This window comes from Neocloeon triangulifer, unplaced genomic scaffold, assembly GCF_031216515.1.
Source record: "Neocloeon triangulifer isolate White Clay Creek 2 clone unplaced genomic scaffold, ASM3121651v1 ptg000022l, whole genome shotgun sequence".
In the NCBI taxonomy this organism is placed as follows: Eukaryota; Metazoa; Arthropoda; class Insecta; order Ephemeroptera; family Baetidae; genus Neocloeon; species Neocloeon triangulifer.
In genome coordinates, this window is record NW_026775562.1 from 853,423 (window position 1) to 871,294 (window position 17,872).

General features: G+C 35.5%; 2 protein-coding genes across 2 annotated transcripts in view; both read left to right on the forward strand.

Moving 5' to 3' along the window:
* Positions 1-275: 275 nt before the first annotated feature.
* LOC132204530 (uncharacterized) lies at positions 276-8,283 on the forward strand. The gene is made up of 3 exons (XM_059633080.1): positions 276-475; positions 5,177-5,338; positions 6,011-8,283. The coding sequence occupies exons 1-3, from the start codon at positions 403-405 to the stop codon at positions 6,223-6,225; spliced, it is 450 nt and encodes a 149-aa protein (XP_059489063.1). The 5' UTR covers positions 276-402; the 3' UTR covers positions 6,226-8,283.
* Positions 8,284-16,973: 8,690 nt separating this feature from the next.
* LOC132204309 (tyrosine-protein phosphatase 99A) overlaps positions 16,974-17,872 on the forward strand; it is a 76,178-nt gene continuing 75,279 nt past the window's right edge. Inside the window, exon 1 of the mRNA XM_059632754.1 lies at positions 16,974-17,464. Coding sequence (XP_059488737.1) covers positions 17,371-17,464 — 94 coding nt within the window. The 5' untranslated portion in view covers positions 16,974-17,370. The remainder of the gene's footprint in view (positions 17,465-17,872) is intronic.

Consider the following 17,872-nt stretch of genomic DNA (forward strand, 5'->3'; position numbering starts at 1 on the left):
AAAAGTTTGCTAATTTTAATTTAAAAATAATTTCTATTAAAAAATTTAATATATTGAATTCATTAAAATGAGATGGTGAGAAATTTATCTTTTTTTTTTTATAAATTATTCGCCGGGCCAATTATGTAATCAGCTGAGTGGCCTGTTAATAAAAAAATTATATACTTCTGTTGGACAAGCAAAAATTACATGGTACGTTGTTTCTCGGCAGAGGGGTGCCGGGAGAGGGGCGCCGCCGTGTTTTTGTCGGGCTTGCGCACCGCGACCAGCGCGACCTGGTGTCGAGCAAGGATCCGCAGCAGGGCTCTTTTGCTGCTGCCGGGTCGAAGGTGGCCGTCGTGCAGCCAAAAAGCTGAAGTCGGCGATTCGAGAGCAAGAAGTACAAAAGCAGCAGAATTCGCCATGGAGTTCTCGAGTGGCTCGACCTGGACTCTGCTCGTGATCGGCCTCGTCCTTTGTTTCCTCGCGCCTCAGGGTGAGTTGTTTTTCCCGCAGGACAAAGAACCTCACAAACAGAATCTTCAAGTCAGAATATCATTAAAAGATTAAATTGATATTTTTTATAGCAAACAAACTTTAAATAAGTGACATAATGACCTTGTTTATATAACACCGAGAAATTAAATTTGGAGTTATAAGCTTTGGGAGGTAAAATAAATTGTTCCGAAATTCTTTTAGATCTCATTCAAATTCTGACGATATCTTGAATGAATAAATTAAGGGATGTGGCTCATTGATTTTGGGGCGGCACGCAAAGCAATTTGGGCGCCGAGCAGGGTCCATTTTCCTCGGCGCGCACAAAAAGTCGATCAAGAGTGCGGACGCCTTACGCTCTGTCAAAAAGAGACACAAAATAAGTTCAAAACTTGTTCGACCTGAAAGCAAATTAAATTCAAGTCGAGCATCTAGGAGGAACTCACGCACCTATTTTTGAGGCTATTGATTTTCGTTGCCTGTAGTAACTATGGATACCACTGTCGAACACAAAATTCACCCCCTTGCAAAAATTGCCTGCGCCTGATATTTATTTTTTCAAATTTGCGAAATTTCTAGATATAGATTAACAAGTATTAATTTAAATAAAATTAATATAAAATTGAAACTTCTGGTGTTTTGACCTGGTTAGAAAACAGTATAATTGTTAAATAAAACTATTAATTTCAAATTATTGTTTAGAATGAGAATAAATCAATTGAATGGAATTAAATTATTTTAAAATTGAAAAAAGTAAGCTTAAAATAGCTCCCATATATTTTAGTTTTTACTGTGAATCAAACCAAAATCGAGTTTTTTTTCTGGATGAATTTGAAGTTTTAAAGAAAAAACAGAAATAATTTTAAATTCTCTAGTACAGAATTAAAATCGTGTAACTAAAAATAATTCATCACCTCCGAACAAGTGAACGCTCGGCCAAGCTGTTCCCTTTTATATTATTTCTCTTTTCAGAGATAATTTAGTAGCCCGGCACTGAGATAATTGCGGCGATTTTGCAGACTTTCCTGTCCACTTTTTGCCACGGCCAGTACAGACCTCGTTGCCCCAGGCACTTGAGGCACTTGATACTCTGAAGAGCATCTCTCATTTCTCTTCTCCTCTGCGTTAACAAAAGCCAATTCCCGCAAACGCACGCACAATTGCGCACAGACAAATACGCTGAAAAATAAAATGTGGCTATTAAATGCATTTGTGGATTTTTGGACGCATATCATTATTAATTTTAGTCTTGCAGGTTTGTGCGTGAGGAGAATTAAAAATAAATGGTTGATTGATCGGCTCTTAATTCGCGCTCCTCACGCACGTACGGCGGCCATCAAAGAATATAACCAGTTTTCCATGACACAAAACGACCTAATATCACGAAGATCAGAGTATCGATTAATTTATATGTGTTTAGATATTTTCTCCGAGGTGGAATTTTACCGTCAAATTTGCAATTCAGATAAAGAGCAACGAGAAAGTACTCGTTGCACAGAAGAAAGAAAGAAAGAATTCAAGATCGGTGTGGCACAAAAAGGCAGGATCAAGATTAGTAAAAAACAGACCGACAGAGATGTTTGCTAAAGAAGTAGTTGGGCGAGCGCCTGTGGCAAGGAAGAAGCAGAAGGAGGAGGCGATTTGCTTTCGGCGCAGAATTATTAAAAGAGGTGCATTGTCAAATGATCAAAGCTCGCTACTCATTAATTAGCCTGTGGCTGCTTCGGTGCTTGAAAAAATTCACCATTTCGCGCGTCAAACTTTTATGTAACATGTACATTTTATTGATTTCCGCGTTAATGAACGAGATTAACTGGTAGCTAATGAAAATTAATCGCCGCGAGTTTGTTGTTGGGCCGAATTGGTTCGAAGAGTAAAATAGTCGAATAGGTGAGGGGGAGTTTTGCTCGTCGAATGGTTTGGGGCGGCAGATCGATATTTACCCCGTGGCTGCTTTCACGACCCACTTTCCTCGTCGCTATGCGGCATAAACTCAGACCATGTGCTTTTGGCCCGGCCTTTTCACAAAACTCGGCCTGCCGCAACTATCGATATATGATAGAAAATTATCAATTTTACATATGATTGAATCAATTTGTTAATGTTATAAAATACTAAAAATAGAAAATGCCATCAATTTCAAAGATGTATTAAATTTGGGGAGAAATCTTTAAAATAAATGTTAATAATATGGAAAGCATTGAAATTGAAAAACTTACTTAGCAAAATTGATTATATAAAAAAGAGCTGAACGTTGAGTATTAAGTATAAATTAAAAAAAAAAACCAAATTCAGATTTTTTTCTTTCAAATATTTCTTACAAAAACAATCAAGATATTTTAATTTTGGCAATTTGAAGTATATTAATTGAACCTTCGATTGCGAATTCTTATTGAAAATAAATTTGTATCGAACTGAAAACACCAAAAATTTGGTGAGAAGCATTTCCAAATCGTCCGACCACAGCAGGTCAGTGCACGCCAAGCGTGACGGATATACCACCCCAGAAGCTCCAAAAGTTCCATTGATAATCTAACCAGGAACACCTACAAGTTTTTTAACGTCCACATAATCGAACCAGATATTTCCCCTCTTGCGAATAGGAGGATAAAAATTCTATCGACTATTACATAAGTAAAATAAGTAAAAAAGAAACAATATATTTGTATTTATTTTATAATTAAGAAGGTCAAAATCAATCAATATCTCTAAAGGAAAATGTTCCACTTGAAACCGATCCGATTGTATAAGTAGTGTCATTCCGTGACCTTTGACCTTAATACCTCGCCGACAGTGTTGCCAATCTGTCAAGCCATGGGAAATTCTTTTTTACTTTTTTCTCAGTTCTTCTGAAAATATTTATTAATGTTTTAAAACACATTCTTGGCTCCTCGTTTTTTAAGTTTTTCGTCTCCATTCCTGTTTTCCTCGGGGGCATTTCTTGTTCGTTGGTACGCGGCGAGTCCGGGGTAGTGCTAGGGGTCTCAGAGGGTGCACCCAGTCTGGTGGTCCGGGATCGATACTCGCTCGTGCACTGCACTAGCCGCCTTTTGATTTTCCCTCTCCCCCTTAGTCACGCCACGTGCTCGCCCCTTTTCTTCACGGCACCCTCGATTTGCATGAATTTTCTTACCTGTGTCCCGAGTGAAATGGCCCTTGAGGGAAACAATGCCTCTTTTGTCGGGACTTTAGCGCAGCCAGACGCTGTACCCGGATAAATATGGCACCCGTTGCTTAAAATTTTTTTTCCATCGCGGAAGCAAGGAAAAGAAATGAATTTTTAAACTGCAGTAAGGTTGAAAAATTGTCTTGATCATTTATTTAAAACCAAAATAACTTCAAAATTTTATCAAAATTGTTGCTTCCCTAACTTGTTTCTAATGAGCATTATAAAGAAATATAAACCATGAAGTGGTTTAATATCAAGTTTCAACGAAGAATAATGCATTCTATTAAAATTTTCAGAATTAATATAAAAATTGTTTATAATAGAAAAACACCTTTAGAAACTTAATAAATAATTTAATTCTAGCAACTTTCAAATTTAATTTAGGTTCAGTTTCCATTTTTCCTCCATGATTGTTAATTTTTTTCATTAAAATAAGCACATTTGAACTTTGTGGCTCTATTCATTAAAAAATTTTCTTTCCCTCTGAAACTTTTACGATAAGTATAAAAGGTTTAAGAAGGGTCTCCACTCTAAATGTCTGCGCTAAAATACCAATAAAGGGCGAATGGCTCGTAAAATAAATCAACTCGGCTCATCAGCAAAGTGTCACGCTCTTTTTTCGCACAGGAAAGCAAACGTCTGCTGCTGATTTGGCAAATAACTCACAAGAGTGCTTCCAAAGCCATTACCACAGGCGAATTTTCTACCCCTTTTGCAAAATAAAACTCGGTGCTATTTTTTACTTTGCTGATAAGCAGGCCTTGAATGAATTTGAATTTTATCGATGTGCAAGGGGGTGTCCTAAATATTCCATTGTCTTAAGAGGGTCAAATGGACGAGCAACGATTTAGTATCACGGAATCAATCGAGGCGATTCAGGGTGGGGGTAATAAATGTATTTTCCGACCGACCTAATCGCGCGCGACTGGGTCATCTATGGACTTGCGGCGAAACATCACAAGACATGACGTAAAAGTTCCCGCGGTGACGTGCGCTACTTTCCCCCAAGAATACCAGCCCCTCTTTCACTATACATACTGATCGATAGTTTTATTCGTTTTATAACGAATGCCGGCTATTTTCTTTGTGTATTTTCAGCCCCACGCAACGGGTGATCTGACCGAATAAAAAATACTGTCTAGCCTTTATTTAAATTTAAATTCGGGTGCGAAAACGATAAAAATAAACTGAGGGAAAGGTTTTGACTTTTGAATGATTTATTATTACTTTTTTAATTTTTCCAATGGCGACCTCACATTGTTTAAATTAAATTTTTGAAAGTAATCGTTGGACAAAACGGCACCACCTTTAGCAATTTTTTTTTTAAACTTTGGAGATCAAATCCGCCGCAGTGAGCCTCATTTATTGCTTGAAAATAATTGAAAAAAAAAATTAAAATACTTATAAGTTAAATATACGGTTTAGTTAAATTTCTTCTACGCAATTCCAAATTTTTACTGAATCTCGACAGTTTCTTGTTCCTAATTTATTAAAGAAAATTGCAAAATTCTGATGCGTGGTTTGGTTATGCAGGAGAGTGCATCAAATGCTACGAGTGCAACTCCGAGTACGACCCCAGATGCGCCGACCCCTTCGACTCTTACACCATTGGTGAAGTAGACTGTGATCTCAAGCCAAAACTGGACCATCTCAGCCACCTCAATGCCACACTCTGCAGGAAAATCTCACAAAAGGGTATGCATTAAGCATAGCTGATTTTTGAAAGCCTATACAACGCGCACTACTCGCAAGTTGTGATAGTTGCATACCTTCAAAAGCCGAAGAATTGTATTTATTGTTTAAAATATTTAATTTTAAATAATGGTGGATATTCTCTTACAAAGTTAGTGCCAGTAGCAATTCCCAAAAGACAACGTTGCATGTGAATTTTCTCCAATAAATTTTAGATATCTTCATGATTTTGTTTATTTATTATTTGTTACAGTAAATTTTTAGTTTTAATTCTCATTGTTTTTGTTAGCCAGATTGAGCTGCATGAAAGGAAATTAAAATTACTTATAAGTCGTTGCAACAATAGAAGTCAACTTTTGCAATTTTTAAAAGACGGAAAATTTATATAAACTAAAACCATCATTTTTGATTTGAATAAAGCAATAAGGAGGTTCTCAAAGTTTTAGCTTCTCTTGTAACCACCTTTTGTTATTTGAAGCAATTAAAAACTAGAAGATTTATACCATCAATATTATTTAATAATTAATTCAAGCAGTAATTTAACAATATAATTCAAGCTGCCGCAAATAATTTTGTTAGATTGAAATTGAAAATGGAATTAAAAGAAGTGATTACTTTTTAGCTCCTTGTATCATTTTCCAGTCAGTACGAAATTAATACAATTAACTTTTTCAGTGAATGGTCTACACCGGACGGTGCGTTCTTGCGGATACCTGCCTGCCGAGGACAACAAGCTGGGGTGCATCATGCGTTCAGGCACCTACGAGGTGAACGTGGTGTACTGCGCCTGTCAGGGCGACCTCTGCAACGACGGCTTCCGCGCCGCACCGGCCGCCCCGTTGGCGTTGGCCGCCGCCGCGGCCGCCCTCGTCGCCCGCAACCTTTTATAACGGCCACGACGCTTCCACCGCCTTCAGAAAGAGCATCGCATGTAGATCAAGGGAGAAAAAAGAGGCGCCACGGATTTGTTAGGATAAAAAAAATCGCCCGAAATTCTTGTTGGATTCTGCGAGATCATCCGACAGAGTTTCGTTAATTTAAAAAAAAGGAAGTTAATAAGCTCCATTTACCAAAATCAACTCACGGCCTTAGTTTCTAAAAATTGAAAGAAAAAAAATCAAGGAGTGGTGTATTTAAAGTACGGCTAAACAATCGCGGATCGAAAGAGTTTTGGAGTTAAATTTGCATATTAGCGCACCTGAAGTAGATTAAGTAAGACGAGATAATTAGTCATCCAAGAAAAAAGGAAAAGTCGTTTAAAAAAAGAAACAACTCACCCCCCACACTTAATTATAGAGAAGGAACACGTAAAATACTAAAAAAAATGCGCCTAAAAAAACACGTGGAACGAGACGAGATATTAACTAACTAATAAAACGCAATAGCTGTGATTTGAATTCAAAGGAATAATATTGCTTACTAATATTTACCGAGGAGAAGAGGAAGAAGAAGAAGAAGGTGTGGCAATGGAAGTTATCAAAAACTGCACTCGTACTTGTTAAAAAACAAAATAATAGAGTCACACAATCACACCAAAAAAGCTGAAAGTAAACGCGCTGTGGCTTCGAATAATCTAGACGATAAAAGAGATTAAAAAAATACCATTTGCTGCTTGGACGCGGAGTTTTACAAAAAAAGGACTATTAAATTTGTTAAAAGGCGTACACGTATTGGACGAAAAAAGTGTTTCTTTGTTATACTAGTTGCGTTAGGTGCCGAAGTTTTCGCGACCCGATCAGGCCGTTTCTGTGTTTAATCAGCTAGAATTATTTAAAAAAAAAAAACAAAAACGCTGTTCATTGATTGTTGACGCTTTTGCATTGTTAAGTAATATCACACATACATACACATAAAACACGTTCACTCAAAAACACATTGACGGGAGACCCTTAAAGTTGCTAGTTTGGAGTTGGGATAAATTCTGAAAAAGAAAAATAATTATATATGCGTGGACTACAAGAGGCCGATTTTATTATTAAATAAATCAATTTAAATAATTTTCAACTAACCTATAAATTTTTGAACGAGTTGTGCATAATTTAATATTAATAAATTGATTGTTTGTTGAATTTTCATCCACGCTATTGTTTTTTGGTGAAATTTATGCGCAACGAAAACCAGTCCAAGGTTAAAAAACACTCGTTTAAATTTATTAGCGGTGAAAAAAATAAAATTCACGTTCGCATAGCTGCAATCAAGAAGTATGTAAATACAATTATGTACGTACGTATTTCGGTCCGAGGTGAATCGAGAATTGCATTTTGGCTGCTCAATCTTGACTCAACTCTCGCGTTAATTTTCCTCGCACCTCAGACTAGGACGAATATGTATAAAAAAAAACAGACAGTTTCTTTGTGTGGGACGAAAGAATCAAGTTTTTGACTCTTTAAGGCTCGGATTGACACGAAAAATATGGCCTTATCCTGGTTGGAGTAATTTCTCCGACCAAATTTAAAAAAAAAGATATTTTCTAATTATAAGAAAAATAAATTCGACTAACCGAACTGACCAAGCCTTAAAGAGGGCAAGATGTCACATGCATAGCTCTAATCGACCCTTGTCGTGATAGTCTAACAAAAACCCACTCAGCAATATTCGCGCGCGATTGATAAACTGTCTCTCTCTCTTTCTCTCTATCTCTCCTTATTCTCGAGCCGTTTCCGCCACTGCCTGAGTTATATAATTCCTTTTGTCCGGCTCATCACTGTTGTGCATTTTAGTTAGTTTTTCCAGGGGGTGGCTTTTTTCCAAGGCGAGATTTTATCTCGAGCCCGCATTAGTTGTCAACCCTGGGTTCGGGCCGGCTTGTTGAAAAAGCCGGCGATCCTTGTTTGTCAAGGCATGACATTATTTAAAAATAATACATAAAAAGTATTAATCTAGTCTGCTACATATGGTGTAAATAAAACGTGAGAATAAGTTTTAGATATTAAAGGTTGTGAAAATAAGTGCTCGTTGTTTTATTTCTTTACACTATGACTAATTGTAAGGCGAATGATTGAATGACTGTTTCTATTATAGTTACTTTCAATGATTAAAATATCAAATTGATTTTTTTTTTAAGTGAGAGGCAACATTGATTGCAAACCACCAATTTTCAGATCTCTAAAATTGGGGCTGTGAAAAACGCCCAAAGCTTTTTGAATTGTATTATAACTCTGGGTAAAAAAGTAAAAGCAAAGCGGCGAGAAATATTAATTTATTTTAAAAAGTTTTAAGCGGAAAAACTTTGCTGTTGGCTTAAAAGTCGAAAGTTTAGGGGATGAGGTCAGTTTTTGACAATCATTTAAAAAAAGTTAAATTTTAAATAGGTTATTTCCGCAGATCTTAATTGACCATAATTAAAAGGTAATCTAAAATAATTTTATTTACTACACAAATTTTTTATTTTCAAATTTTAGGGAGCATAACTTTCATAATATATTATTAATATTTTTTCCACTGGCATTGATTGCAACTTTTCTTGTATTATGTGCTAATATATGTCGACTTCTTTCAAATTTTTGAATTTTTCCTGAATGCATTTCCACGTCGGTAAGCATTTGAACTCTGCTCACTCAGTTATGAAAATGTTTAGTATCACGAGACGCATATTTGACTTTTTGTTAGCCACTTCATTTTCATCCCACTGCACACACTTGGAAATCTTCAAACCACATTGTCAACATAAGTCTCTCCACTTTCCAAAATTAATTCAAAACAATCTAAAAAATTATGGAAAGAAAAAAATGTTTAAATTAGCAGGTAGCTCAGAAAAGCGGAAAATTCTTATGTTTCCAATGAAAAACATCCGTGGCCAAGTTGACGAGCGAGTTGCTTTTAATTTTCTAAATTTATGTATGTGAATGGCTTGAAGAAGAATTAAAGAGAAACCCACGTACCGAGTGCGTTTCTCGAGTGTCCTGTGACAATTAAAACAAAAAGGTTAAAAATCTGAACACTATAATTGTAGAGGTTAATTGCCTAGCAGAGTGGAAAAGGCATTCATAAAATAATTCTATGGTATAACGTGCCGACAAACTATTTCAAAGCGTTTTTATTCGAATAAAATTTCAATTTTTGGTTTCTCTTTGCAGCAAAAGAAATAAAATTATTTTTAACTAATATTTTCTTTAAATTTTATATGAAAAAATCAGATTTGAAGTTTTCACATATTGATTATGAAACGGATGTGGCAGGATGTGGATAGTTATAAACAACTGTTTCAGTGCGATTTTCACGAGCTGTAAAAAAAACATCGGTGCTTCCGCCTCGACCCACCGCACGTCCGATGTCATGCGCGTGCTAATCGAGTTCGGCAGCAAAATGCACTTTTTTGCTGGTATAGCTGATTGTATTTAATGACTCGCTTCTTCTGCTGACAAAAAAAATCGAATAGTGTCGCATCATCCTGACTAGTCGATGTATATTCCACTGAAAATGTTCATTGCAGCGGAAAAATCAGCAGAATCAATCATCGCCGAGGGACAGCTTTCGAACCCTCCATCGATCGCACTTACACATGAGCTTGTCCCATTCTGTACATCCAAAATGCACTCTCCACTAGCATTTGGGAAGATAAAACTGGAATACAAAAATATGAAAAAAAATTTCACTTCATATTTAGAGTTTTACTGATATAATTTTTTGTTATTAAGTTATTATTTGTTTGAAGAAATTGGCACTCAAGGAGATGATCATCTAAGAAATTATAGAGCTTTTTTTATTGAAAAAAAAAAAAATTGAAAACGAACCATCCATTAGTTATTATTGTTGTTTATTTGTGGGAACTATTGTAAGAAAATTTTTACTTTGAAAAAGAAACAATTGTACAATTTTTTTTTGTACAAAAAAACTTCCGAGATAAAAAATAAATGCCCCATCCTCTGCATTGAGTTAATGTAAGCTTCGTGTATGCATTTTTAATTAGTTTGATTTTATTTATTTGTTCTAAGTTCTAATGAGCAAGAACGGCAATTAATTACCAAAAAAAAAAAAAAAAAAAAATACATGGGAAAATAATTTTGAACGTCCCTATTTGCATGGTCAAAACCAATCCTTGAAACAATGGTAGCAAATTATTGAAATTATTAGAAATTTTAACGCCCATTGTCTTATAAGACATGCTTTGAATATATGTCAATAATTAGTCACGTAAATTTGGAAAGAAAATCATTTAACAACTTAATTTTCCCCTCCCTGAATCGACTGTGAGAAAATTAAGAGACGTTAATTGTGAAATTTATTCTACCAATGGAATTAGCTGCCCTCTATTAATTATGCTGTTTGGAGGGGCAGATATAATGAGATATTTATTAAATTTGAGACTATTTTCTGCCATAATATCATAAATAATGTCTTCAAATATTGCCTTTTTTAATTTTTCAAATCAATATACATACATAAAATAAATGTTTTCATTGCGCATTTCTTTTTATATCTGTTGTGATTTTAAAACATCCATTGTAAGAAATCTTTTTATACTGTACATACCGGTACATACCTTTTAAATGGTATTATTTCCATATTCAGCAGAAAGTGCTGCGAGATTTGTTAAGGCTTTTCCAAGAGACTGGATATCCATTAAGCGCAAGACTTGAATAACCCGCTCCCTCATAAATTGCACACTTCAGAAGCTGGAGATTTTTCCTCATTTTTACAAAATCACCAAGCAGTGCCAGTGCACCCCTGGTTTCGTTTTTACGAGCTGTACCAAAGCACATACCGGGAGTTCGGCAAAACAATTAAATTGGCCGGGTAGGTGAGGGAATTGAAAAGCTGAAAAAGCAGCAGCGACGGCAGCCGAGCTGCTGATGCCATATTTAAGGCACGTACTTGTCATAATTCTCCCAAATAAAATTTTTTTCTCCGCCGCCTCTCTCGTGTCCCTCGAGACCAGGTTCAGCGTTTTTCTCTTTCTCGCACTCAACCGTATAAAATGAAATTTGCGGAATGTTTTCCACAGCAATCCGCTCGACGCAAAATCCACGCAATTCGTTTTGTACAAAAGGTGTATAGATGAAAAGGAATCGGATTATCGGCTTCGTTATATTTTGAAGAGTTCTAATTAGCCTCGGCGGATAATGAGCGAGGCGTCGACGCTGGCGATAACAAAATAATAAAAGCTGCTGATCGTTAATTAGGCCCGGCGTGGCCGTTGTTGGGTGCAAAATACATACTCGCACACAGCGGGCTGCCTTTGTGCTGAACCGGCGAATTGAAACACACCATTAGAGCAGAGGGTTAGTTGACGAGCGTGTTTACCTCACTGCAAACACAGAGGAGAGCGACACCGGCCATGCTGCTATGCGAGGAGCGAAAACAAACGGGAATCGATTGCACTCACTTTGCCATCTGCGAAGAAACGATCGCCAATGTTGCGATTCTTTTACTGTCCGCGCCGTGACTGGAATAATTAATTGCAAATTGTAAATTCAATTCAAGAAGAACCTTTTTATATGATAATACAAATTCTATTTTTCAACACAATCAGTTAGCCTTAAATCATATTATAATTTATTAATTTATTTGCATACTTACTTTAAATTTTTTTTGGCATATTGTATTGTATTTTTTTATTAATTGAGGCTTAATATCAATAAATTCCAGACAAATTTGGACTTCATCAATCAATATTTCGACTTTAATTCGCAAATAAACACTGTTACAGCCTCTCTATTTTGATAAAGAATAATTATGAATATTTTGGTAATTAAACATAAAAATCAACCATCATTTTGTTGTTGTTAAGGACTTCTTATTGCATTGCAAAAGTCAAATCGAGTGGTTAAAACATTTGGAGTTATTTTCCGCAATTATTAGAAAACAATTTGAAATTTTCTCCATCGATCAATGTTGAAAAGCAGACTTGATTTGACTATGTAAATAAGGAGTCCTTAAAAACTATCACCTTAAACAATTTCTGTCTAAAACATTTGGCTTTCAATAAAATACTTTTCCTCGCCAGCTTTACTTTAATTGAGAGATGATTCCAATAATTTACTTGATTTTAATTATTTAAAAAATAAATCGTGCTTCTTCATAGAAACATAAACCAATTTTAAGTAATTCCGTCAAAGGTAGATTTAATTTATTGAGTAAATATAAAAATTTAAAAAAATCATTACACTATAGTTTGAAGGCTGAAGAAATTTTACGGTTTCAAGAAATTCAATCATGAGAAGAGTTGGAAGTAATTTTGAATCAATATAATTTTTCCATCCCATCACAATGCTATGTCGATTGGATTGGAAACACTCCCCTAGCTTCGCTCGCCTTTTTGATCCGCTCTCATTTCATTCCATCAACCACTCCGCCAAGTTACTTTCCAGTATAATACGGAAAATTCCCCGGGGTCTCGCGACTCTATCATTTTCCAACACTCTCGCGAGTGTCGGCAAAGTTGGCGAACGGGAGCTGCATGGGTGCGGTCGCCTTCGCGAATGAGCGAGCACGTTTATGCAACCGGCGCGGCGAAGGCGGCGTGCCGGTTGCATAGCCGGCGAGCCGCGAGGTGTCATTGTCCGCCCAACTCTTGCAACTGCACATATTCGGAATCGATTGACTCGCGCCCGAGCCACATCGACGTGCAAGAGCGAAATCAGCATCTCGCCCGTCGCGTCATTAGATATGTATTTGCAAACTGACGTTGAATGGCGCTCATCGGAGTCTTGGGACCAAAAAAAAAAAAACAACAAAGCTTGCGGATTTTCATTTATCTCTGCAATATCAATCTAGGCTGTGATATAGACAGATGAGACAAACTCTCGAGAGACGAAAGAAAATTCAACTTTTTCCAATCAGTAAAGCTTATTCAGATCTCAAAAGGTAACTTGAATGTATTATAAATATCAGCAACTTATTTTTTCCAAAACTCTATTTTAATCATTTTTTTTTATTTGTTGTTTGATGACTAGAAAAAAAATACAGAGAATTTGTGGCAGATAATAATAATATGTCATTAATAATGAAGTTAAAAAATAAATTTAAAAATCGAATTAAAAGTTTATTGCTTTTGCCCTCTGCAAGCTCAGGAAACGGCAGCACATCTACTTACTTAAATGTTGAAGGGCGACAAAAGCACGACACCCTATGTACTACAACTACAGTCCCGCTAAAATTCTAGGAACCTGATGCCAACTTAACACAAGATACATTTTTAAATCAACTTCAAATTTTAAAATTTCCTTTAATTGTTCTATTTAAAAAAAAAAGAGGAAAATCTCAACCCACGAGACTTCTGCGTATTATCGACATAAAACATATTGTATAAATTTAATCAAAATCGAATTAAAGGCAAGTTTTCATCTTTTAAAAGGCCCAAATAGCAGAGCGTATAAGAAAAGTTGAACAGTTTAGGAACTCCCAAAAGGTCGGGGAAAAAGTGCTAAAATGTTTCTGCCGTATTTTTTATACTTTTTTATCTCTCAGCTCGTTCAAAAAAAGTACGACGAGGTCGCTCTTCTTTTCCCTTCTTTATTTCCCATCCCTCGTAAGAGGCATTCGAAGAGATATAATGTTTCTACTCTGGGCGGAGAGCTAGGACCGGAAATGCGCCGACATGCCTTTCGCCTTGTACAACCGCCGCATCAAGAGGAAAAGTCCCTTTCCCTTAAACGCCCGGCCAAATAAATTTCACTGCTTTTTGCCCGGCAAAGCATCTCGCAAGCCCGAGAGCGCCGAGGGGGAAAATTCTTCCGCTTTTCCTTCTGCTCGTTGCATCTTGCATGATTGATAAGAATTGCCTTTTTATTGCAATTTTATCGTTCCGATACCGACCGCCTTCTTTAGCGTGAATTGGCACCCAATTTGACCGAGGAGTGCGGCATTCCGAGCACGATCCCAGATACATATATTTTTCATATTTTTACATTTAGATATAATAAGGAGGAGGCGGAACAAATTAAATTTTCAATATATTCTCTATTGAGTTATTGGAACTGAATTTGATTGCCCCACGTTTGAATGACTAAATGATCTCTATGCTATCTCAGATTTGATATTTTATTTGGATACCGTTTGGGACTCGATTGAGCTATTCTGCTTTGGAAATTTGAGCATTGCGTGATGTGATGACGTGGGATCATGAACGGGATTACAGAACTGCTCATTTTCAGTAATTTGTCCACACAATCTTCATCAATCAAGTATATATTCTTATACTTATTCAAAAGTATTTCAATAAACTGTTTTCACTAAATTCTCCAGAAATTTATCCTTTGCTCGGTAGATATAAAATAAATGTTCACTCAGTTATTTCTTGCTATAGCGAGTGTCGATCGCGTCGAATAAGTGTATTCAAAACACTTGAACGCCATGCTAAAGAGGCATTGTTCCTTGTAAGTACTTCAGAATTGTTAAGGAAAGAAGAATGTAATTATTAGCACTTTGTTCACACGTCCATGAAGCGATTAGGGCTCACATAAATCGCATTCAAAGCCAGCAATAAATTAGGATTATAATTTCACCAATTGATTATTTATATTACAAATGTCTTAAATAATTTAAGTTGCTATTATTTTTACAGAAATTAATATAAATTTCAGAATTTAATAACTAAAACATGAACTTCCAACGAACATCAAGGCGCTGAGAATAAATTAATTAAAACTCGTTGTTTCCGTAAAAGTTTGTGCGATGCTTTTGTTATTTCTGGGATTTGGTTAAGCAAGGCTCAAATTTAACAACAGTTCTTCTATGAATCACATTCAACTTGGGCCCACAAACTCCAGCAAAATATTACCGAAAATTGCACAATTTTTGGATTAAATAGTTGTGTTTAAATTTCAATTCAATCCAATTATTTCATAAAGATTGTTTTCGTCAAATATAAGCTATCTTGTGCCAGTTTTTAATTAACTTTGTAAAACTACAATTAACGTAAAATGTCTACATCTATAACCCCTGTAAAATTTTTAATACGTCAGTAAATTCATTATCTCTTGAGCAATTAAATATTATTGTAAACTTTCGCCTCTTTGCAAAATATGGGATTTAGTTTTGCATATAATAATTAGGCTGTTTTTTAGTGGATCAACTTTTTTACTACGTCGCTCGGAACGTTATGGAAATGCATTTTCTGCACGAATCAAGTGATTTTATTACGATTGGCACCTATTTAAAACCAACTAAAACCGACTATTTCTTCAATTTCCTACTAAAGCGACTAAAACAGACTAAAATGACAGACTTTTTCAACTTTTTGAGTAAAAAATAGGGTTTTCCAGACCTTCAAACAAAATTTCCGTAAAATTTTACCAGAAAATATTTTGGCAAGGTAAAAAAATTATGTATTTAAAAAAAATTATCATACATATTTAATTTCAAACGCCTGAAACAAGCACTAATTAAAGCTATTTTTCGTCTTTAATTACAAAAAAGGAAATAAATATGAGATGGATGAAAAAGTAATAAATTTTTCAATAATGGAAAAAATTCGTTTTTGAGCATTTTTAGAACATTCTTGTTATAATATTACGACAAAATATAAATTTTGTTCCCAAATATCAAACAAAACTCGCATTTAATTAAATAACTGTTCAACTATCTTCAATATTTATATTTCAACACAATATTACGAAAATTCAATGGTTCCGGCTTTTGTATCCTCAATATGTTTATAATAAATCATAAAATCATTAAGTTCTGCATAATTGCTAGCTAGGAAAATTTAAAAATGATGAAAAATGGGGTGATAAAATATTATTTATACTTCCAAAAATGAAGATTTATTGATGCAATCCAAAAAAATCGATGAAAATAATTCCATGTTATATTATAGCTCTAAAAATCTATTTTAAAAAATCGACTAAAACCGACTATTTTGGAAAAAATCAGCTCAAAAGGCGACTAAATTTCTGTAAAATCAACTAAAAATAGTCGACTTTTTGACCCCTAAAAACCGACTAAAATGCACGAGCCTAATAATAATGCAACATTTTATTATTTTTTTTGCATACACCTGGCAAAGAAATTTCGGTCAAACTTATCATCCAAGTCTTAAGATACTTAGATATGAAAAATGAGAGAAAAATCAGTGCAGCACTTACATGGGCTTTTAAGTTAATGGCTGCACCTCGTTAAAATCTTAAGATCTTAAAAGCCTGAGAAAGTGTGTGACCTAAATATTTTTGGTACCTTATTTTAAAATATATGATATTATTCACTTCAGGCGAAAGAGGAATTTGCATTTAAAAAAAATTACTTTGCTTTAAAAATTAATAATCTTTTCACCAAAAGTAATTTTTCTTTATGAACATCAAAACCAAGTTAAAACTAATAAAAAATGACAAACAAAAATCAATAGAATTTCAAATTTTATACTTCTAGGCAACGATGAGGATTTCGTACTACGCATTCAGGCCAAGGAATAAAGAATTGAAGTGGAAATAAACCCGTGATTTTTACGTCTAGTACGAAAGAAGGTCGAGAGAAAAGTCATTCATTGCACCCGCACACCTCGCGGGAGGAGGGCGCACGCGAGATGGGCCGAGAGTGTGTCTAGACTTGGCAGCGAACGTGGGCAAAGCAAAGTGCATTCAATCGAAGAGTGCAAACGTGGACGGGAAGGCCATCGAGGGAGGGGAAGGGCGCGGCGGGGGTGGGGGCGGCGGTGGCGGTGCGCGCCGGGTGACTCAGTCTTTCAGTCGAGGCAGGCAAGCAGACTCGCAAGCAAGGGTGGACGGAGGGATGAAGGGCGACCGGAGGCGTCGCCGATCTCGCTCGTCGGCCGCGCGCCGCCTGTAGTTCTTTCGTGCCAAATTGAGTGAAACTCGGACTAAAGTAACAATTTCCCTGCGGACTGAGACACCGACTGAAAAACATTTTCCGTACTGAGTGTTGCATATACATAATTAACCCCTATTGTCGTACTGATCGTCCCCCCGTGCAGCTTTTTCAAGTATTTTCGCCACAGCGTTTTTGATACACAACAACATACGAAGAAGAACAAACAACCACACCCGATTGATATTATAGAAGAAGTAACAGAGAGATTTAGCTGCAGATATTCGTATATTTGGATAGACACTTTAAGAGTATAGAATTAATGTTCCAAGATGTCGCCTAGAGTATTTTCAGAAGATTTAGTCACGGCTGTAGTGATTGTTCTTGGATTAATGACCAACATTCTCTACGCTGCAAGTGTTTACGGTGAGTACCGCAATTTTAAAATAAACTGAAACAAATTGATCTGGAAAATCCCTAATTTTTTAGCTTTAATTTGATTCAATTAAATGATTAATTTAATATTTCGCAATTTTAAAGCTTATGCTCTGGGTTTATTTCATGAATTATTTCTTAGCTAATTATTTTTATGGTAAAATTGCCATTTTTTTCTAAGAAGATGGGTTATATAAATAATAATTTCAATTTAATTAAATTCAAATTAATTAATTCAATTATCTACACTGTTTATTATTGTAATTTGCACGAAGCATTGCTACTAGCAAACGATTTATTTATTCAGACAATAATATTATTTCTCTACACATTTCGACGTTGCTTGTTTTCGCAAGCGAGCTCATTCATTCAGTAAACGAGTTAAATTGCGAAATTAAT

What these genes read in the sequence shown, in the direction of transcription:
- LOC132204530 (XM_059633080.1), top strand. Translation starts at nt 403, where the DNA reads ATGGAGTTCTCGAGTGGCTCGACCTGGACTCTGCTCGTGATCGGCCTC. An exon ending in TTGTTTCCTCGCGCCTCAGG is followed by an intron (nt 476 to 5,176) that starts GTGAGTTGTTTT and finishes TTGGTTATGCAG; the next exon opens with GAGAGTGCATCAAATGCTAC. An exon ending in CAGGAAAATCTCACAAAAGG is followed by an intron (nt 5,339 to 6,010) that starts GTATGCATTAAG and finishes TAACTTTTTCAG; the next exon opens with TGAATGGTCTACACCGGACG.